Source organism: Pyrus communis, chromosome 1 (genome assembly GCF_041283825.1).
Source record: "Pyrus communis isolate YQ-2024b chromosome 1, ASM4128382v1, whole genome shotgun sequence".
NCBI lineage: Eukaryota > Viridiplantae > Streptophyta > Magnoliopsida > Rosales > Rosaceae > Pyrus > Pyrus communis.
In genome coordinates this window covers 9,615,148-9,639,219 of record NC_142565.1, presented here as the reverse complement: position 1 = coordinate 9,639,219, position 24,072 = coordinate 9,615,148, and the positions used below count along the sequence as shown (strand labels likewise).

At 37.8% G+C, this 24,072-nt stretch overlaps 3 protein-coding genes across 3 annotated transcripts; 2 read left to right on the top strand and 1 right to left on the bottom strand.

The window, feature by feature from the left end:
- Positions 1 to 217: 217 nt before the first annotated feature.
- Positions 218 to 2,403, bottom strand: LOC137720200 (AAA-ATPase At2g46620). Its single transcript, XM_068459237.2, has one exon. It carries the CDS (start codon positions 1,992 to 1,994, stop codon positions 555 to 557), a length of 1,440 nt encoding a protein of 479 aa, XP_068315338.2. The 5' UTR covers positions 1,995 to 2,403; the 3' UTR covers positions 218 to 554.
- Positions 2,404 to 16,089: 13,686 nt separating this feature from the next.
- LOC137719392 (uncharacterized) lies at positions 16,090 to 18,323 on the top strand. The gene is made up of 4 exons (XM_068458433.2): positions 16,090 to 16,420; positions 16,811 to 17,071; positions 17,679 to 17,838; positions 17,939 to 18,323. Exons 1-4 carry the CDS (start codon positions 16,211 to 16,213, stop codon positions 18,115 to 18,117), a joined length of 810 nt encoding a protein of 269 aa, XP_068314534.2. The 5' UTR covers positions 16,090 to 16,210; the 3' UTR covers positions 18,118 to 18,323.
- A 3,003-nt stretch (positions 18,324 to 21,326) lies between these two features.
- LOC137719770 (uncharacterized) lies at positions 21,327 to 23,340 on the top strand. Its single transcript, XM_068458793.2, has one exon. The coding sequence runs from the start codon at positions 21,502 to 21,504 to the stop codon at positions 23,038 to 23,040; it is 1,539 nt and encodes a 512-aa protein (XP_068314894.2). The 5' UTR covers positions 21,327 to 21,501; the 3' UTR covers positions 23,041 to 23,340.
- The last annotated feature ends 732 nt before the right edge of the window (positions 23,341 to 24,072 follow it).

The window sequence follows — 24,072 nt, the reverse complement described above, 5'->3', positions numbered from 1 at the left end:
CGAGCTGCCGCAGGCCCAATGACCTCCATCAATGCCTTCAAATTGCCTATCGAGTGAAGTGGGTTCAGTTCATGCCAAATAAGCAAATTTAACATGATCGATAGACCGAACTCAACAAAACAAAGCAAATATTGAGTTCCGATGTGTAAAATAGTGATAATTTTGTTTCAAGGAAAAAACGAAGTTAAACTTGAGTTAGGGGAGGTATAGCAAAGAATTAACCTATGAATATGTCATGTGCATTTCCAAATTGTGTATTAACAAAAAATCAGAGCATAAAAAGGGAATAAAAGAAGGAATCACATTCCCAATTTTCAATCAATCTATCCACAAAGCATCCAATCCCAACTAACAAATATATCTAAATTATCAAATCAAATTACAAATTGTTTTCCCTATTCAATTATATGCTGTATGCCAATGCATTTTCTCTGTTTTTCCAGAGACTAAAACGACAGTGTTTTCTTTTGGAGCAAAAGAAAAACGACAATGTCCCCCAATCACATTTCACCACGTAATGCCCCCCGTACATTTCACTTTTCCCAGCCGTTCGATCAACCTTCGGTGTGCGGCGAACCCGCATCGAACGACTGAGAATGAGAGGAGTGCCTGCTGCTTTTCATCCTCAAGAACCCGTACAACTTCCTAATATCCCTAACCGCAGGGACACCACCTTCCCTGCAAAACATCCCGCCGGGTTCACCCGATTCGGACTTTGTCGACCCGACATCAAACCCAACCCGCCACACTCCCGCGCCCCTCCTATCGCCGTCCGTCTTGAGAGCCGTGATGACCGATTTTATCGCCCGACTCGGCGAGTTCCGGTTCGCGATCATCAACTCGCCGATCTCTGCCGGACTCAAACTCGACCCGCTCAGGAAAATCTCCTCCACCTGCGAGAAGAGCTTGTGCTCCTTCACCCCGAGACAACTCGTCGCGAGATGTTTGAATGCTCCGAAATCGCAGAGCGGAAAGTGGATGTGGACGTCGATCCGACCCGGTCGGAGGAAGGCCGGGTCAACGTGGTCCTTCGAATTCATCGTGAACACCATGACTCTCTCCTCGGCGCAGCACGAATTCAGCAGCCCGTCCATGAAATTCGATATACCCGAAAAGCTCAGACCCGCGGGTTTCTCGGCTAAATATCGGTCCAAATCCTCGATTACAATGACCGATTTTTTCGTCGTCTGCAACAGAAGAATCTTCAGCTCCGAATCGTCTTTGACCCGCGAGAGGTCCAGATCGTACACGTCGTAACCGAGGAAATTGGCCATGGCGGCGACGAAGCTCGATTTTCCTGTACCCGACGGCCCGTATAGCAGAAAGCTCCGTTTCCAGACCCGACCTAGTCGGTGATAGTACTGTTTCGCCTTGAGAAATGACTCTAAATCTGATTTGACTTTCGATTTGAGATCGGACTCCATTGATATGGTCTCGAAGGTCGACGGGTGAGTGAAGGGGACTGGCTTCCACGCTCTGTCCGGCGCGTCGACGTTCATGTAAAGCTTCAACCCCCGTTTCTTCTGCTCGAGCTCGTCGGCGACGACGTGGATGTGCTGCAAATACGGCCGCAGAATCCGCCGCTTATCAGCTTTCCGAACCTTCAACACTAAGTTCCTACTCCCGCCGCCGCCGCCCTCTGCTTGCCAAATCACCTTAGCACCGAGGAAATTGTCCTCGATGATCTGATTGGGGTCGAGCTGGAGAACAATTTCGTTGGGTTTTTTTCCGGTGACGAGATTGGTGAAGTCCGAATCTTCAACAGAGGTGAGCGAGTTGAGATAGTCGGTGACTCGGCCGTAGAGCTGATTCTCCTGCATGCTCTCGTTGTATTCGGGGACTTTGAACGATTGGTAGACATGGAAGCAATCCTCGAACCGCCGCCACCATTTTTTCACGATGTAAACCAGCCCAGTTCTGTACAGCGCCACGCGGATTGCTACAAATATACAGATTGTTACAACTGCAAGAAAGAATGGATTGGAAAGAATCATAATTTGGATATTTGGGGAAAAAACCCAATTCGATTTCCCCAAAAGGTCGTGGAATTTGGTGATTAGAGATGGGATTTTTTAGGTGGAAAGGGGATTTTGATGGGTCTCTTACTTCTTTTCGAAGGGAAAATCATGGCGGGTTGGGTACGAGTGCAGAGCGTCGGATGTTGGAAAATAACAAGAAGAAGAAGCAGATGAGAAAATTGAAAAAATTGAGAAAATGATTTATAGATAAGAGAGAAATCAGAGGGAGGAGGAGCCTACGAGGATTGAATTTTGAAGTGAGTACTTAATTAGGAGACGGCTACTTGCCGGCAAGTTTCGATGGGGCAAAAGCCAAGAGCGAAGCAAATTAAGCCAAGTTAAAGGCAAAGGCTGTGTTATGTTTGAATTCTGGATTTTATAAAATATAAATTTTCACTAAAAATAATAAAGATGGAATATTGAGATTTTAATTTTATTTTATTTCTCCGTCGTTTGTTAGCTGCTGTCCATCCCATTGCTGATGCGTTTTATGGCCCTTTCTTTATTAGCTTAATGTGACTTTTTTGTTTATTTATTTTTTAATACAAATTTGATTTAAAATTTTCATTTTTGTAATAATGTGCGGGTGTGGATCTCTCTCGTCTCTCTACCATGTATTTAGTACCAGTAATGAAACCATAATCTCTCTCTATTATAATAGCCTATTGTCACACGTGTATTTTTATATTGTTTTAATTTTATTTATTTTAGATTTTTTTTTATTAAAATATATTTTGAAAATAATGAACTTACTAACCACCTTATATGTTTGTTTTGTTGAAAATACTAGTGGGTAATGAATGCCCACAGTATTGAATACCTGCCACAACATTGAAAACATTGCCAAAGGGTTGAAAACCTTGGCAGAATATTGATATGTGGAGTTTATATTGTGTGCTTGGAGTTGCTCTATAAATAGAGCACTCCGCATGTTTGTAAGTTACAAGAGAGCTCAGAGAAAAAGAGAAGAGGGAAGAGAAAAGAGAGGAAGAGGAGAGGAGAGAATAAATAGAGTTATCTTTGTACTCTTATTATTCCAATTATAATGAAAGCACCACTACTGCCCGAGGACGTACTCCAGTCACACTGACTGTAGAGGAACCTCGTAAAATTTTGTGTCTTGTTTTATTTATTCCACTGTACACACATCGTCGATTTTACAACACGTTATCAGCACGAAAAGCTCTCATGTCAGTGGAAAGCATAACGCCATAAATCCGGTAAAGCACTATCCACCTCTCACCTCAGTAATCTAAAATCTCACAGAATAAAAGGTATGTCCATTTTTCGTCTCTCCCACTGCGCCAGAAGCGCCCCACCGAATTCCGGTGAAAAAATTGAAATTTACGACCTGAAGTCGTCACGAGATGAGAAAACTCGTACTTGACAACTGGTTTCCAGAGATCCAGAAGAATCTCATCAGACTTGGAAACCCAGATCACGTTGTTTTCGACGGATCTTGAGAACTCCCATGAATACTTGGTTGTTTGAGATGGTGATGGCAAGAATGAATCCACACAGGCCTCCCTCTCTTGTGCCTTCGTCAACCCCACTGTCATCTATGTCTCTGTAAGGAGGTTCTTGCTTAACGATGACATGTTCCCTGGGTCATGCAAGAACCACGCCAGCCTCTGGTAGCGTTTTTTGGAGTGAATTGAATTTTGAGCAACCTCCATAACTACCCAGCAGGTCCTGCGTTTCGAGATTGGCAGAGACATAGAAGAAAAAAAAAGGGAGATGTTGACTGCAACCTAACAAAATATATATATATATATATATATAAAGGTTTTGAATGGTGCAGAATGGTGCATAACACCATTTAGTCAAAATAACATAAATAGGTTTCTGTTGGTGCATAGCACCATGTTGCAGGTTTGAATAAGTGCTGACAAAAGAAAGAAAAATAATAAATAAAAAGAGGTATGATACTTCTTGTTATTTATGTGAATTGGTGTTGGTTTAAAACCCTTTCACAAGTTCTATTTCCTTTAAAGCAATTTATTTATCATGGACGGTTTTACCGCCTACTGCTTTAAGTTTTGATTTATGTGAATGGTGCTAAATTAAAGCCATTGTCACAAACTTTATTTACTTAAATGCAATTTATTCATTATGGCTGGAATTACCGCCTATTGCTTTAATTTATTTATTGTACTTCTTTTTGTTACGATGAGTACATACTGGACCCAAAGTTCCTTGATCAGATCAGAACCTGCAGTTTCTTGATCCTCATAAAATAAAAATGATTGGACCTGAAGTTCCATCAAACAAAAAGATCAGGACATGAAGTTCCTTGATAAGTACCTTAAGTTTGAAGTGCCGCAGTGCCTCAACTTAATTGCAATAAAAGTCATAAGAGTCTCAGTCTGCAGACTATTAAATAAGGACCAGAAGTTCCTTATGTCCATCCTCAAAAATGGTTTAGCAGAAGCATTTATTAAGCGGATGAAATTGATTACCCGCGTTCTGCTGATGAAAATAAAATTGCCAGTTTTTTACATGGGTACATGTCATTTTACATGATACATTATTGATTTGGTTGAGACCTGTTGATAACCATCAATACTTCTTAGTACAACTCGTGTTTGGGAACCAGCCAAACATTATACATTTACGAGTTTTTGGTTGTGTTATCTATGTGCCTATTGCACTGCCACAACATACTGAAATGAAGCATCATTGCGGATTAGGCATTGATGTTGGACATCATCTATCATTCAATATTTAAAACCCTTGACTGGGGATATATTTACCGCGTGGTTTGCGGACTGTCATTTTGATAAGACAATTTTCCCGCCGTTAGGGGGAGAAAATAACTTCGTTTTAGAAGAACGATGAACAAATATCATTCCAGAAGAATGATAAGAAAAAACCGTTCCAGAAGAACGAAGAGAATTTGTCTTATTTTGATTCATGAAGCAATCAATATACAAACGAAGTGAGAATAATTGAATGATGCATTTAATGATGCAACGAAAGTGATGAAATCACATATACTTGCTGCAAATGTGCCTACAAGAATTAATGTCCCTGTTGGACAAAATAATATGGCAGCAAATGATTTATCTGTTGCACGCCTGAAGCGTGGCAGACCCTCAGACTCAAAAGGTTCAGTCATTCGAAAGAAAAAAAAAAATGGCACTACTGAACTATTGCATAACTGTCGCATGTCAGACGCATGACAGTTGTTGCAAGGATACTTGTCCCGGAAAGGTCAATCCGCAGACATGAGAGTATTGATGTCTCATGCATGAAGCATGATAGACGTATAGGTTCTAATGACTCAACTCCCGTAGTGGAGATTAAAATCCAAGCTCTATAACGCTCAAAAGGAGGTTATGATCCGCATTCTCTAAATTATAACTATCCTGGAAGAGATAGTGTAATGCCCTTGAAGAGGCAATGGATATCCCAAAAGAAATGAAAAACTTTTATGCATGCGCATGCACATGAGAATGTGGGATCACAGATTGATGATAACCAATGGTAATTTTGGTTTTTACCAGTAGCTACTAAATTCATCAATGAGCTGTGGTGATATTGAGTCCCGTTTTTTTTTCCATCAACAAAATTATGGGCTAAAAATGGATAAAGGCAAATCCATTATAATTTTGTAAGAACGTGGAAAAATAGACCTATATACTTGGATACAATACAAATAGCCAAAAGATGTTGAACCTAGAAGGTTACATATGGGCATTTGTAATACCGTGAAATACACTCATATGATAAGACACAGGGTTGGAAACAAGTTCATATAAATGGAGAATTATATACGAAGGGTTATGAGCCGCCCACATCATATCTCCATAAATAAATCCTTCAAATATACATGGAAGCAAATTGCTCTGTATAAATTCTAGAGGAAAATGTGTCATGAAATGTAGAAAATCCCTGAAGGATTCAAATTGCTTGAAGAAAGCCCCGGAAGGGTAAAGCATGAAATATGTACTCAATACCAATGAATGGTATAAATTGCCTTAGTGAGTACTTCCATTATGGTATTGTTGCAACATACTAAAATCTCTTGCAAGAGTTGATGATATTAAATTGGGACTCCTGAAGAGTCAAGAAAGATTATAAAGTGTTGAGAGAAATATTGTCTCGAACTGCAGAATCGAACAATATGCCAACACGAATCTTATCCATGATGTTTATGACATTAAAAAAATCATATGGATTAAAGATTATGAGTTGAATACTCAAATGATTTAGATACTGAGAATAATCATTTATCTTCGCGAGGGGTAAAGATAAATTGATATTTGGTCCAGAAGTACCACATCTTAGTGAAATATTTGCTTTATTGTATTTAACACAATACACTGAATGAAATAAAGCTTATATTAATATTTCCGAGAAATTACATACACATGAGTTAAAACAAACAAATAGAAAGGAACCTTCACAAAGGTTACTCATGTGAAGCCTCAGTACTCGGAAGTACCCCAGAAGGGGAAGACACCAGAAGTTGATTATTTGGAGTCTTAATACTTGGTGAAACTCCAGACAGCTAAGACAATGGATGTCTTTGGAATAAAGACTCGAACCCCCGATTGTCATTTTGAGTCCGACCTTCGGATTCCAGTAGCTGGTCGAGCTTTCTTTTCATGCTCGTAGAGTAATTATTTGCAAGCATGTGTAACACTTTATTCTCATGCTTAAGCCCTCTAATCTCTTGTTTAAGACTTGCCACCTCAGCCATTAATGATTCAACTTGGTGAGTTCGAGCAAGTAAGCGCTGGCCCATATTGGATACAGAGCCCGCACATTGAACACTGAGAGCCAATGAGTCTTGAACGGCCGCCTCATCAGACCGGTTTGAAAGGATTCTGTTGTCCTTTGGAGTGAGAAGATTCCTGGCTACCACTGTAGCAGTTATGTTATCCTTCATCACAGAGTCCCCAACCGTAAGAGGACCATTAGAAGATGAGAAGGACGGGCGCCATATGTTATCCTGACGCTGCTCGTCTGTATCAATCCTGAGACTCAAATCTAAGCAAATGTTAGATGGGCAAGCCATTTTCAGAAATGATGAAGGAAGTCAGATAAAATCTCAGAAGTGCAAGAAAGGGAAATTTCTGCAGACAACAATTTTCTGAGTGTTTCTGAACAAAATTGATTTCTCTATAAAAGAATGGGCAACAGGACCACTTATTCAAAAAATCGAAGAGACACCGATTTTCAAATTTCAAAAGCCGGATTTCTCTGCATGATGTCTGTCAACATTTTCTCAGACGCAATCTCAGCTCTTGGATATCACGTGCAACTTTGTCAAAGATCTCTGATAAAGTTGAAAACGCGTGAATCTTACTGTTCTAATTACACCACAGTTGCTGACAAGAGTAAAGGCACAACACTACCACCTGCTATTGGGAAATCCATATATATTCAACCTTTGTCCTCCATGGCAAGGCAGAACTGAAAAATATCTAACTCTTCCTCATCTCCGAGAATGCATATTTCACAAAGTATCTCGAAATACTCAGTTTTCTTCCTCTCCGAAAATACATCTACAAACAAGTCACACCAGAGTAAGAGTATCTCATATCATCAGGGACGAGAGCAAGAGTATCTCATATCATGTAATCTCCCTGTCCTTTCCTTTGTCCTTGTTCTTACCTGCCAAGACAAGGATAGAGAAAGCAATATGTCGGAACCTCCACTCAAACTTGCATTGCCACCAAGAAGTGATGGTCCATTCAAATACCAGGTTTGCATCCCACTCCTGTATCAGAGGACAAATACTACACGAGAAGATGCCAAACCTGCATAAGGAAAATACCATTTCTGCAAGGGGAGCAAGTAAGGCAAGTGAAAATGATACATTGAAGCATGTGGAGACAACCACAACAAGCACATGTCAGTTCATCCCCGACAAAGTCTAAGATCACTTATCACATGAAGCTCTTCATGGTCCAATTTCATTCAAGATCAAGCCTAGACGGTCTTTGAAGAAATCACAAGTCCGATTCAAGATCAAGTGTCCACCACCCTTGAATCAAATTCAGCTCCAGATAAAATGGGTAAATTCAGACATTTGGAGGAAGTCTAGCAGAAGACCCTCTAACCCAGTTCAAGAACAAGCATGTGGAAAGTTAACAACAAGTGAAACACCTCATTCGGCAACTATCACCGCTAAAAGACTAAAGCAGCAGGATCAATGATCAGCCTAAATAATTTGAAATCAGGGGGAGAAACTCATCAAAGGGGAGCATCCAAAAATAGATCAAGATTTTAACGAGGCAACTGATGTGATGTGTGAGCATTCAAGGGGGAGTGTTGAAAATACTAGTGGGTAATGAATGCCCACAGTATTGAATACCTGCCACAACATTGAAAACATTGCCAAAGGGTTGAAAACCTTGGCAGAATATTGATATGTGGAGTTTATATTGTGTGCTTGGAGTTGCTCTATAAATAGAGCACTCCGCATGTTTGTAAGTTATAAGAGAGCTCAGAGAAAAAGAGAAGAGGGAAGAGAAAAGAGAGGAAGAGGAGAGGAGAGAATAAATAGAGTTATCTTTGTACTCTTATTATTCCAATTATAATGAAAGCACCACTACTGCCCGAGGACGTACTCCAGTCACACTGACTGTAGAGGAACCTCGTAAAATTTTGTGTCTTGTTTTATTTATTCCACTGTACACACATCGTCGATTTTACAACATGTTTTTATTTTTATTATTTTTTTTGAAATTTTAATGGGAGATGGATAATTTGGGAAGCTTTATCCTTTGTACCTTCTTCCTTTATATATATAGATATAGAGAATAACTTTTATTAGTCCACAAATTTAATAAATTCCAACTCAGACTATGTACTGAATAATACAACATCTTATTTGGATTCGATTTGTAATTAAAAAAAATGATTTGAGATGCTAATCACCCCTAAAGAAAAAGTGTTAACGATAATATAATGATTTTTCTCATCTTCTAGGAAAATTGATTGGAATCATTAGTTATGATTTTTCTCATCTTCTAGGAAAATTGATTGGAATAATTAGTAATTAGTCTTTATTTTTAATTTTGATTTGTGTATAATTGTCGCATATCTCTTTCTCACTTCTTTCCTTTCTTATGTCTCATTTCATACTCATCTTTACTTGAAAAAGAGAGACATTATTGCTACTTACCCAAGTTTTCAACCAACAATGCATTCAATTAATAAATGGTAATTTTAGTAAATAACTATAAAAATCGAAACATTTCGGAATATATTTTTATTGGAATAAGTTCGGAAAATTTTGAAACGGAAATTTGTAATCTATAAATGCATGCCAGTTTCATTCTAATTTTTCAAATGTATTTGGATTAAAAAATTCTCAGGTTTCGATTGAAAATTTTAATGGTGAAATCGAACTGCATTCCAATTTGCACCCACAACCCTAGCCATGCGACGCAAACTCTTAGTGGGTAATAACAGGGCAATCCTCGTTGTTCAACATAAAACGATAAGAGAGATATTTTAGTACTCCATAGTAACGAGCAATATATCACGCTACTTTTTATCTACATAAACAAAAAAAAAAAAAAAAAAAAATTTAACGGCTAAAGATATTTTAGTACTACAAAGTTCACAACTTTTTTTTATTTTTTATTTTTTGTAAAAATAAAATCTAACAGTTAAATCACATGTAGCAATTAGTGTTGCCTGGTACTAAAACCACGCCCCAAACCCAAAGTGCATTCAAATTTATGGTACATATATATACATATACATATATGTATATATATTCGTATATTCTTTTCTTGTTCTTTTTACCAGCTAACCACATTATCTAACATACTTATGCCACCCTCGAATTTTTTTTTTTTTGGGTTAATCGATTCATACCATGCAAAGCATCAGCCAAGTGTCCGTCGATAGCTGCTTGTAATGTGTATGTGACGTGCCAAGTCACCGACAAACGAACAAGTGTCTAACTGCTTATGGCCGTCAATTGGCCCTACTTTTCTCCCCATATGGAAGGGCAAACCAATTAGCCGGCTCGCTTGCCTGCACGAGTTTTTTTTTCGATTTGATGATTTTATTATTTTCAACGCCAAAAAATTCCATCAGCTTTGAAGTTCTTACGTGTACGTTGTCTAAGTGACAGATTCAAACAAAACAAAGGCACACAAAAAGGTATCTTCTTTTAAGTTCTACGCACCTCCCTACTCTTGCAATTTCAGCTTTCAGAGTCGAACGACCGTCAGCACTTAACCCACTTTGAAGCGTTCCAAAAGCCAATTTAGCCCAACTTACCTTTTCATTTTGCCTAATTTTTCTTCTTCTTCTTATATATATATTGAGCTTCAGTTGAAGAATCTCACAATCTTATTTGAGAGGCACCTTTGCGGGGACTATTTCAATTGTATTTTAACGATCTATCGGTCTCTCTTTTAAGTATTCTCTAAAATATTGTCTTTAAAAATCACCTAACTCAAAAATCAAGGAAATGATTTTTGTAAAGTGATTTATAAAATGGTCAGGGACTTAGCCATACAATGATGAACAGGTGTTGGTACTACTCTTCGTGGCTGATTCACAACACATTTGCATATGATCGGAACTAATCATTTTATAAATACTATAAGGATAATCATTGCAAAACAATCAATTCAAACTAAAATTGTTTAGTTAATCAATTATAGTAAGTAGATAATGTAAAACTCATTGTGAATATCAATTTGCTTACCTTTTAGATCTTGCTTCTCAAGTTACTTTGCATGCATGTTATTGTTTTATCCTAATAGAGTAAGAATATATCTTCGAATCCTAACTCTCTACAACTAATTTATTGGAACCCTAATTCAGTAAGACAAAGATATTGTGTCATATTATGTTAGAATCATAGAATCATAAATATAAAGTTTTGTGAATTGATGTGAAGAGTTTTGAGTAGAACGTCTTACTCATTCTGTGAATTGATGTGAAGAGTTTTGAGTAGAACGTCTTACTCATTCTTTTGAGTAGCAAAATAAAGTATTGTTCCAGTATATTCTATTAGATATAGGTTTTGTCTGGCTTACTTTTTTTTTCTTAAGGATACTTTAACACAATTTTCCCATAATTTTATGTATATATTTGACCCCAACATGACCAAAATCAAAAGCCAGTGCAAGTTTTACGACTCGTGAAAATTATTATGACATCAAACCCTAAGAGAACTCTCTTCTATTGGCGTGAAGCTGTTGAAGTACTTGCTGGTATGGTGTTCTCATTTCTCCTTACGTAAAGAAAAACTCCGCCTTGAACTTTTTATGCGTGAAAATGTTCAAGGATTAATATTTTTAATTGAGTTATTTGATCACGTCCCTCTTGTCATTTTACACTAATAAAATTACACTGGAAAAACAAAGACATAAATTTGACTCTACCTTGTTTGTTTTATGAAAGTTTGAGAACAAATTTTAGGCTGGTATTCCACACGGCATATCTTCGGCTCGATTCTTGATGCTTATGAATCACACGATAGTGGTCAGGAGAGGTTGAAATATCTCTGTGAATCTTTTCGACCCCCAAAAAAATAGACTGTCGTGGTGAAACATTAGTTTTTCTCTTTTTTTTTTTTTTTAAAGAAAAAAAAGAAACTATTTACATAACTACACAAATTTGACACCATATAGTAAAATAATTTTCTACAGTGTATTACTTTTTTGGGTACCTCCGTCAATTTTTTTGTTAAATACTGATGTGGCTAAAGGTAGAGTCCACTTCCTAATCCAACTGGATTAAAAAAATTAATTAAATATGAAAAAAAAAATTATTTAAACATTTTATAAGAGAAAAAGTGGGACCCACCCTCACAAACCCATCCCCCTCACCTTCTTCCCCAACCTACCCGTCCCCCTACCCCTCCTTCACCACCAAAATCAGAACCACTCCCCCACCGCCATCCTCTCCTCCTCCATCTCCACCACCAAGTTATCATCAACCCGCCCAAGTTAAAATATTAAAAAGGGGCACATCCTTCTTCTCAAGCAAGCTGCACACGTCAATTCCTTCAAGGACCTTCGTGAGCACCACCCCAAAAACCCTCGCCTGCAATCTGAAACCATTTGTGGGATTTGGGTATTTCAAGGACCTTCTCGAGGCTTGTGGAAAGTGAGGAGGGGCAGAGGAAGAATATAAAATCCGACGACGGCAAGAAGAGGTAGAATTCGAGTCAAGATCTTGGACCCGAAAAATTGATTTCGTTCAAGAAAATCTGGTAAAAAATCCACTTTTGAAATTCCCCAAATTGAAATGCATATTATTGCAATCAATGGTAAACCCCATTTAATCAAAAACCAATTTTTTTTTTTTTTTTCAAAATCAAAAACCAATTTCAAAGCTTTCCTTTTGAAAGCAGAGAACCTTCGGAATTGAGATGCCTATAAAAAGGCCCACGTCGCGGTGGAGCAGCACCTGTTATAAGGTTGCTGGAGAAGAGAAGGCGAGGGAGGTGGAGATGGGTTCTGGGTTTGGAGTGAAGAGAGGAAGGGTGGGGGGAGACGGGTAGGATGGGAAGAAGGTGAGGGTTTGTAGGGGTGGGTCCCACATTTTAAAAATAAAAATATTTAAATAATTGTATCTTTAATTTTTTTTAATCAGTTGGATTAGGGACTGGGCTTTGCCTTAACATGAGATATGATATTGTAACAAATTCATAAGATGAGGTATGATATTATAATTTTTAAAATATGAGGTATAATATTGTAACAAGTTCATAAGATAAGATATGATATTATAATTTTTAAAATATGAGATATGAGATTATAGTTCGATCTACAGTTGAGATAATTTTGTGTAATTTAAACCGACATGACATATGATTAAGGAGATATATTATTTAGACCGACGTATGCTTAAACAACTAAGCATGAGCTCTATTTTACAAAGCTAGGAGTAGGGCCCGACTTGATAGAGCGTTGATTAGTACATTTCATTGATTATCTTAATTAGACGCGGATTAGACACGGGTTTAGGTTAAGCAGATATTTGTTTGGCTCTCCCTTAAGAACAGTCAAGACGTTGTTCATGGGGTACAAACAAGGCGGTCAATTTCTTTGTTAAATGCTGATGTGGCTAAAGGCGGAGTCCACTTCCTAATCCAACTGGATTAAAAAATTAATTAAATATGAAAAAAAAATTTATTTAAACATTTTATAAAAGAAAAAGTGGGACCCACCCTTACAAACTCATTCCCCTCACCTTCTTCCCCAGCCTACTCGTCCCCCTACCTCCCTCCTTCACCACCAACTTATCATCAACCCGCCCAAGTTAAAATATTAAAAAGGGGCACATCCTTCTTCTCAAGCAAGCTGCACACGTCAATTCCTTCAAGGACCTTCGTGAGCACCACCCCAAAAACCCTCGCCTGCAATTTGAAACCATTTGTAGGATTTGGGTATTTCAAGGACCTTCTCGAGGCTTGTGGAAAGTGAGGAGGGGCAAGGGAAGAATATAAAATCCGAGGACGGCAAGAAGAGGTACAATTCGAGTCAAGATCTTGGACCCGAAAAACTGATTTCGTTCAAGAAAATCTGGGCAAAAATCCACATTTGAAATTCCCCAAATTGAAATGCATATTATTGCAATCAATGGTAAACCCCTTTTAATCAAAAACCAATTTTTCTTTTATTTTTTCAAAATCAGAAACCAATTTCAAAGCTTTCCTTTTGAAAGTAGAGAACCTTGGGAATTGAGATGCCTATAAAAAGGCCCATGTCGTGGTGGAGCAGCACCTGTTATAAGGTTGCTGGAGAAGAGAAGGAGCGCTATTGGGTGGGAGGTGGAGATGGGTTCTGGGTTTGGAGTGAAGGGAGGAAGGGTGGGGGGAGACGGGTAGGATAGGAAGAAGGTGGGGGTTTGTAGGGGTGAGTCCCACATTTTTAAAATAAAAATATTTAAATAATTGTATTTTTAATTTTTTTTAATCCAGTTGGATTAGGGATTGGGCTCTGCCTTAAGATGAGGTATGATATTATAACAAATTCATAAGATGAGGTATGATATTATAATTTTTAAAATATGAGGTATAATATTGTAACAAATTCGTAAGATAATGTATGATATTATAAATTTTAAAATATAAGGTATGATATTGTAGTTTGATCTATAGTTGAGATAATTTTGTGTAATTTAAACCGACATGACATATGATTAAGGAGATATATTATTTAGACCGACGTATGCTTAAACAACTAAGCATGAGCTCTATTTTACAAAGCTAGGAGTAGGGCCCGACTTGATAGAGCGTTGATTAGTACATTTCATTGATTATCTTAATTAGACGCGGATTAGACACGGGTTTAGGTTAAGCAGATATTTGTTTGGCTCTCCCTTAAGAACAGTCAAGACGTTGTTCATGGGGTACAAACAAGGCACAAGCTTTCTGCGCAAAAAATTGCAAACACCTATATCTTTACGGCATTTGGTTTTGAATGTAATTTCAATATCAATACTCCTTGTTTGTCAACTTCCTATACTTTTGCTATTTTTTTTAGGAAAATTGATGAAAATGACTTGAAAAGTTTGAATTTTAACGATAAGAATAAAATAAAGGGTAAAGTGAATAGTATCAGGATTGACTTTTTAGTGTAAAAATATAGTTTTTCGTTAAAGTGAACAGTACCGGAAATTTTCGTTACAGTTCCCTTTTTTTTTTTTGGTAAACTATACTTTTTTTTGTTTTTACCTTATTTTTCAAACCCAACTGTTCTCCTACTTTAGTTATAGAATTATTGACTTATTTTTTGTGATTGTTAGTGTTAATACAGACAACAGTACTGTGCGTGATACGTAAGTCACTTTCACGTGACAGTTTGTCCTATAATTTCTTGAGAAAATTTATCTTATAGGGTAATATAGGTCCGCATGATAAGTTATGCAAATGCAATGAATTTTCTCCACCTTCACGGTATATATAACTTCCGGTACACGCCAATACAAAACTCTTACATACAATGTTGTATAAGAGATCTATTAAATTAGCGGGTACTATAGATAGTGTGATTTAGTCTTGAGTGTTAGGTTGGAGATGGACTTTCGAAGCGTCTTGAACACTTGCATTATTGGACGTATTCATGAAAATTAATTAATTAAGCCGATATTAGTGTAGTCAGTTAATCACATACTCCACGAAATACAAATCATATATTCTGAACTTGGCATCTTGTTATAATATATGCTGAAGGGGAGTGAAAGGGTGGAGATGGAGAGAGTAAGCTTGTCGCTTTCCAGTGGCTGTGGCTGTGGAATGATCACCTACCATCTAACCATTAGAATTTAGGAACAAAGAAACAGAAACAAGAAAGAAACAACATATAAATACAAATCAAAGATGATTTTATTTCTTGTATATTAGGTTTTAGGTTGTATATATACCTACCACGTATATGTAACAAGGAACACACAATTTGGTGGCTTAAGGTTGCGCGCTGTAGCAATCACATTTTCAAGCCTCACACTGCTTGGTCCTGGTCCATAGGCTTTTCAACCCATCAAGGTGGCCCAAAATAGCCTTGTTCAATTTCATTGGGTTCTTGATTCTGTCCTCTGACATATTTTGCGACCTATGAATAGATAAGTATGATTTTATGAAGCAACAGTTGTCGATGTTATCAAACTGAAATATAATTACAATACTGTTACTGTTCTAAACCTTAAGTTACTCACAACAAACGTATTAGTCGAACTTGAAACTTTTTCTAACAGTCAAGACCAAATGCTGTTAGACCAACCTGTCATAGCTCAAAATTTGTAGCCAAGAAGATGGAGATGAGAATCGGTTATAACCACACATGTAAAAAGTAAACAAAATAGGAACTTCAGAGTTAAGAATGCCAAGAACAAATCCCAGTTAAATGGGATGTGCTATTCACACATCTCAAATTACATCTCACACATCCCTTGTTAATTTATATCTGTTGATTTTCTTCAATTCATCTGATACGACGGCCGAAAATTAAAAAGGTATATGAGAAGTAAAATGGGATTTGTGGATAACACATCACCAGATAAATTTTTCTTCCTTAGGCTGTGGATCGATCATACTCGTTCCTTCTATAAAAGTGAAAGAGGGCCCCATTATACACAATCAGCAAAGCACAGCAAACCAAATGGACACAATCCCATCATGCAATCTCACTTCCTTATCTTCCCACCGCACGACACTTTAGAACCCTGCCGTCCTCACTCTGCCCAGTAATCAGAGAAGAAGCATGGCAGCCACACTCAGCCTCCTCAGACTCCCCATGCTTCCCCCAAAGCCCACTCATTGTCTCTCAAAAATCCAACAAAGTTCATCAATCCCAACAAAACCCAGCAATGGCAAGGGCTCAACAAAAGTCCTCATAACCACCATTGACCGCCTTAAGTCAACTTCTCTCCCTCTCACAGCTCTCACATTGCCATTTTTGCTGGACACCAAGGCAAGTACAATTTAGTAATTAATTTCATTAATCTCACTGTCTATTTTCTGCAGCGTTCATATCGAGAATCATTACTTTACCAATGTTTGATCATATATAAAGTATAGATTTTGGGTTTTTCTTTTCCACTGTTTCACATGTAAACGGATGATAACATTGTATCTAAAAGAAAAACACTTCAAATCCAATACTAGATATAAACCCGACTTTAGATGTACACCAAAATATATACAACTAAGAATCAATTAGAGCATGTCACGTGGATAGACGGAAGAGTTTTTTCCCATAGTGAACTCTTGCGGTGCTTTTGTATAAAACTTATAGTTGTTGGAATGATTTTTTTCCAATTTACTATTCTTTTTTCTTCTGAATTTTGTGTGTGTGGATTAGGATGCACTTGCTGCAGATGGGGAGTTTGGGATATTTGAGGGAAGGACATTTGCTCTTATACACCCAATTGTGATGGGAGGGCTGTTTGTGTACACATTGTGGGCAGGTTACTTGGGTTGGCAATGGAGGAGAGTGAGGACAATCCAGGAAGAAATTAATGAGCTCAAGAAGCAGGTGAAGCCTACCCCTGTCACACCTGAGGGGACTCCAGTCGAAGCTCCCCCATCCCCTTTTGCACTCAAAATTCAGCAGCTCACTGAGGTTGTCTTCTAACCCTATATGTGTGCTGAATGCAATGTATGCTTCCTTTAAGTATTTCATGAATGAAATTGGCCTCCTTCTTGTGGATTGGAAAAGATACACTATTGTTATACTTGTTTAGGTCACGCATAAATTCTTGGTGTAGGACGTCTTGTCTTTTTTATAATTGGGATGCTTTGAGATAATCTCACTTCCGCTCAATTTTCTTCAACTTTGCTCCCATTTAGTGTCATAGTTTGATAATTTAGTGTACAAAATGGACCCATAGGGCTTCAATTTTAGATTTGAAAGTATCAAATTAGGGCCTAAATCTAAGCAATGAACCAGCTAGAGACAAGAACATACAGGATATGCTCTAAGTGATTGTTTTACCCTAAATCAATCAACCAGTCAACAAATGAGATCAAAGTTGAAGAAAACTGAGTATAATACTTAATATATAATTGTAAATTAACTTCAACTATTATGTGTGTGGCATTCATTTTTGTGTAAAGCAAAATTGGTATTTCTACAAAATTTAGTGCTACATGTCATGAAATGTTATACTCCATTAAAGTTTCTGATGTATCAGTGTTTAGTTTCTGACGTATCAGTGTTTCCTTATCAGGAAAGGAAGGAGTTGGTGAAAGGATCTTACCGGGATAAACATTACAATGCAGGATCAATATTGTTAGCTTTCGGAGTTTTTGAGTCGGTTGGTGGAGGACTTAACACATGGTTGAGGACAGGAAAGCTATTTCCAGGCCCCCATTTGTTTGCTGGGGCAGGTAAAGTTTGGATTTCAGTTAGAAATTAAAACAAAATAACATAAAATAGATGCTAGTGAAGGCTTAATTGAATTGAGTTGATTTTTCTTCTTCTGAGCAGCTATCACGGTGCTATGGGCAGCAGCGGCAGCTCTTACGCCTGCAATGCAAAAGGGAAGTGAGACAGCCAGAAACCTTCACATTACGCTGAATGTGATAAACGTTCTTCTTTTCGTGTGGCAAATACCTACTGGATTGGAGATAGTTCTGAACGTGTTCAAGTTCACTAAATGGCCCTGAATTGCAGACATTCCAAAGGGTGAGGATATTAGTTTAGCTACCATCTGCAATTGCAAACCTATGTTCTTTCCCTTTTTTCTTCTGCTAATTTTGATAGCCTTGTACCCAAAATTATCTTCGTTAAGCGCTAAGAATTACTTTTAAGCGTCGGATGCTGTGTCCATTCCAGTTAAATATTTGCATATGTTAAAGAGAATTTAATTCTATGCTGTACAGTGCCAGAAAATACATACTAAGATATATTTCCTTTGCCTAGTACCGATTTATGTTGGAGAGCATTGGCTGACTACCGTAACAACATTATTCTTCTTTTCGATTTATTTATGTTCAACCCTCATTCGAAATCATCAATGATCAAATGAACGTGTAGTGTGTTTCCTTTAATATCTGCAGCATTGGGAATGGCTTAAAGACTTAAAGTTGGTCTTTGTCATGCAATTGTTTACGTCCTTCTTTCTTCCTAGTATCCAAAGAATTCCGGAACCAATATAATTTTCTGCATTGATGTTCATAGTTCACTTCATTTCCTCCAGACACGCTTCTTGTTCTAGCTAAATCACATAAGATAATATCAATGCACATCAATCCTCATAAGTCACAAAAGCCGGCACAGCTGAATCTGCTATCAATCGAGTCCAAACTGATTCCGTAGTAGCATATTGGTAATCAGTTTTACTCTTATTGTCTGAAATAGTTTTCAATTATGAGCATATTTACATCTATTTTTCTACCTTCAATAACTAGGCTGTGAATGTTTATGAACGAGAGTTTAAAATCTTGCAACGTAAGAGCAACAAATAACTAGAGATATGGAAATATGACATCTGAACTTCGGCGTTTCTTCAAGTAGGTTTACCGGATACATAAATGAGTAGGCTAAAGGTATTGGGGTATAACGTATAAGGTATTCCTAGCATGGACATGAAGTTTGTGCTTTCCCTCAGATCAAAGGCAAGGATATGATGTCATATTCCGAATTTCCAAAACAATGCAGTATCTGAGAAGTTCCTAACGAATATTGGCTTAAAATACTCTTATTATTTGATCAAAGTTTAGCCACAGTATCAGTTCGAATTTGTAGGTCTTGTATTCCATTTCTATGAAGGGCAGAGTGCATTGCATTGTGATTATCTCATATGAAGAGCATGGTGCATTGCATTGTGATTGTCTCACTGAGTATTTTCCTCATCTAATTAGACAATGGAGCTTGATAGAATTGTCTTCCAAAGTACCAGTTAAAAGAAAAAGGAAGGAAAAGGTAGATATTCTTAGGGCCACATCTCAACCTTTATTTGTTGCTCCCTACTTTTTCAATATTGAAATCGAGTAACGCTAAGGAGACTAAATTTAAAGACTAAAATTGCAGACTAAGTGATGTGTCACAAATAGAAATGAGTATGTATATCAACGCTTAAGTAATAAACCAATCATCAACATCCATGTCCTTTAGTTTCCAAAATTTAGTTTCCCTAACATTACTCTTGAGAATCAGTCACTCATTGATTTTTGCTTTTGGAACAACAAGATTGCTGCCTTTCTTCATCTTCCCCCATGCTACACAGTCTATAGTTAAAAAAGAAAATTGTGGAGGTCCTTACAGTTAATGAGTCAATTTTGCTTATATCCAAATAACAGCCTAATACGTGTGTAAAAATGACTAATTAAAAATACGAAACTAAAAGTTTAACACACGTGTTAAACTATAATTTGTAGGTAAGCAAAAATGGTTCTAAACAAGAAAATAAGATGCCTCTTACTTTCCGCTCAAGGAAATTAACCAAAGCGACCATCCATACAGTGATGAAGGCCCCTTGATGAGTTGAAGAATCTGATGGACCTGAAGCTGGATGAAAAGTGAAAGTAAAAGCAACTAACAATAGCATGACAAGCAAAGTCAAGAGCAAGCCGCAGACGTACGTTAATTAATGCATGGGACATTAAATCCTCAGACGATTTGAAGAATCGAATTACAGTGAGAGGTGAGAATTAGTTTGTTTTGTGATCGTTAAGAATGTGGAAGAATCCCAACAACCAGCACCTAGTATTTCTTTATACTGTTAGCTAACATATTAAACTCGAAAGAACCGCGTAGATCATATGCTACTTCAATTGCTCGCCAGCCAATTTTACAGTATAAGCAACAAAGTGAGCCGCCAATTTGTAAATTCGACAAGCTACGTCTATGAAAATGACAATTGAAGGTGACATTAGAAGGCCAGATTTCTATTGTCAGAATACGTATCTGATTATAAATTTAGGGTACTGATCAACATGATAAATATATTAGATTATATTTATGTTATACAGATTAAGAAGCTACTTTTATTTTATTTAGAAAATAATATAATCATGTTCAAAATTAGATTCACTTTTTTATTCTTTAACAGGAGTGTGTGATAGTTTTTTAAAGTGAAAATAGGAGTTTCACATGAGCATTGCTAATATTGAAACAGAAAAGCGCATGAACTCCACGTAATAGTGCTATTTGCATTCTCCTAGAGAAATGCACAAGGTGTTTGAGGAATGCAATTATAGCACTTTATTGAACAATATTGCACGTTAGAACATCTCCAATGAGAAAACCTGAATTTGATGAACTAAAACTAGTTTTAATCCCCTATGCGTCTCTACATAGAAAAATGGGGAAGGTCGGAAAAAAAAAAAAAAAAAAAAAAGTAGCTAGCATTCATCTTCGTGTTAATTCCAAATTAAAAATGAAAATGTATCTGACCTTAGACAAACAAATAATTAAAAAGTAAAATGGTTGGACTGAAAAAGACTCAAGCACTGAAGACCTGTATCCCAAGAACAGAAGAACATATTAGAAATTGATGGTGTAATTTATGTTTCCAATTAGCTGTCTATTAATATTGTTATCAAGTAGTGTAACAATAGTTTCTCTATTAAAATTGTCTATTAACATTTTTGCAGACATTGCCTTTAGTTCAAAGAATCCTCCAATAGCAAAGAAGGAGGTCATCCCACACAAAAAAATATCACTCTTCTAATTTACTCCATTTGATACCAATCTTGCATTGTCAAATATAATTTTTGGTACTTTGTCCCTCCCCCAAATAGCTCAACTTCAAGTGCTCTTCTGCATCTGATGCTTTTCCTTCTTTTCTCGGCATGTTTCTCACGACTTCCTTCTTTTTTATTTCAGACTTCTCCCCTAACATTTTGTGTCAAACCCTAAAGTTTCTTGTACTTAAAACTTGTCCAAACTATAAATAGCAACACACCTATCAACCTATGTCTCATCGTTTCCAATTCCTACGTTTCTTCCTTTGTTCTAAGTTCAATTTTCTTTGTGTTATATATTACTAAGCTAGAACTACAATTAGAAATACAATTCCCTCCAATTGATTTTCCTTGTCATCACCTATGGCATCCCAGCCTTCTCGTCCATGGTTCCGGCTAGGGTCCATTGTCCGACCAGCCCCAGCCCCAACCCCAACCCCTGCTCCCGCCCTCACCCCAATGGTTATAACTACAATGAGGCCAACGGCTCCTCCTCCTGAGCCTACTCCCCCACCACCTCCACCACCTACCACCACTGCTCTGCCATCACCACCTCCTCCTGCCGCGGTGGCACCACCACCGTCTCTTCCTGCCGCGGTGACACCACCAACACCTCCTCCTTCTGCGGTGGCACCACCACCGCTTCCTCCTGCTGTGGTGGCACCACCACCTCGTCCTGTCATGGTGGCACCACCACCTCGTCCTGCCACGGTGGCACCACCACCTGTCACCACTGCTCCACCACCACCACCTGCAGCCACAAAATCACCTCCTCCTGTGACTACTGCATCAGTTCCATCATCACCAGTTAAGAAAGCTGCACCTTCTTCCGTACCATCATCTCCTGCATCCAGAGTTTCTGGAGCCCCATCATATTCAGGGGCACCTTCTCCCAGTAGAACCAAGGCCACTACTTCTACTACTGATTCAGTGTCACATTCTCCAGCCTACAAACCACAAACTACCACCACCTCTCCCCCAAAACCCGTCATCTTAGCCGCTACAATTTCTCCTTCATCATCTAAACCCCTGCCATCACAAACTTATTCTCCACCAAAACCCACCAGCATTTCATCCATTGCTAGGGAGGCTAATAATTACAACCACCAATCTCCCAAAATCATCAGGCCCGCCTTGAATCAAACCCCACCTCAGTCACCAAGACTCAAACAAACCGCCCCACCGCCCTCTCCTCTCACTCTTCCACCATCTCAGCTAAGGCCAAACACTTCAGATAATCAAACTGACCAACCCAAGTTTCCCGTTGAGGCAGAGCAGAAGACAGTGCTGGTCCAACAGAAAACCATTGATCAACAAAAACCCAATTCATGGTTTGGCAGCTTCACCTCCGGAAACTCAAAAGGCGCGGACTTTCACGAGTCCCCAAAGCCTATCAGCAACTCCCACAACGCAAAGCATGAAGGAGAAACAAAAGAGAGACTCATATCTCGGAAGAAGTCGCCACCTAGTTCCGATCATGAGGCAGCTGGCATGAGGGTTATCACCATTGCAGGGGAAAATAGAGGAGCTTTCATGGAACTCATAAAATCCCCAAAGAAACATGGAAGTGAGGAGCATTCTCATTACTTTCATAAGACAGAAAATGGAAAAACCTTAATGGGGACTCAATCTGATCAGGGAAACCACAGCAGCAGCAGCGACAGTGGCGGCGAGGAAGGCAAGCACAAAAGCAAGGATAAAAGTCACAGAGCTTGGAAAGCTGCAGCATCAAAGCCTACTAGTACTTTCACGAACAGCAATGTTCAAGGAATCAACAACTCGATGGTGTACAACGGTTCTCTCACTCAGCATGATCCTGGGGTCCACCTAACTTTCTCCAGGAAGCCCACTGAGGAAGGGTTTGAGGCCAAGAGCCACCATGCTAATGGCCGTCACAGTTAGAGACACCGAGCGAGAAAATGATGAGAGGTGATAAAAAACTATTATTAAATTCAAGCGTCAAACACTATGCTTTTGTGTTTTGAATATATTAGGGTTATATGGATATAATTTAGAGTGATATAAGAATAAAAATGGAGGCCATGAATCGTGATGTGAGTGTTGGAAAAAAGAGGGCATGGGTTCTGATTCTTCGTCATGGTCAGCCTTCCACTCTTTGGTGGTGGGTGCATGTGTGTGACTGAAGGATGTTGATCAATGCCTTTGCTTTGATAATAAAACGGGCTGTTGCCCTTTTATGAATACCACAACGCTATCAATTCCTATCAGTTGTGTTAGTGTTCGTATTCCTATCAATTCCAATTACTTTGTCACTGGGATCTTTTGATATAGGCGCGTCGGTTTTGAATTTTCTAGATTAAACATCTATGTTTTTTTAGTAATTCGATTAAACTTTTTTTGTCATAATTTTGATGCTATACGTATCATAATAATCATTTTCTTTACCAAAATTACACGACATGCCATTACCTATCTTTACTAAAATATGACGCCAAAAAATATGCAAACCATATTGAAACAAATTTCCTATAATCTAGCCTTATGATTATACTTTACTACGTTAGAGATAATTGCAAAAAAAAAAAAAAAAAAAAACAAAAAAGTTGGTAAGTTTCAATTTTATTTTGACAATAATGCTACAATTTAGCAATGATTATTACGATTTAAGATTTTTTTTTCTTTTCAAAATAGTTTTAAATAATTTTAAATCCCACAAAATCAAACGTAACAAAATAGAATTTTGTTTTAGTACATTGAGAGAAAATAGGATTGATAACAACATAAACATACCAATACACAAGGGGAACGAAATCAAACGTAACAAAATAAAAATAATATACTAATGTCAACAATATGTACCAACTTAAACATACTAAAATTGTAAATAAACGTACCAATAAATGATTTTTACAAATTCAAACGTACCTGCAAATAATATATACATTATGTATTGTACCTAATAATCAGTGGCGA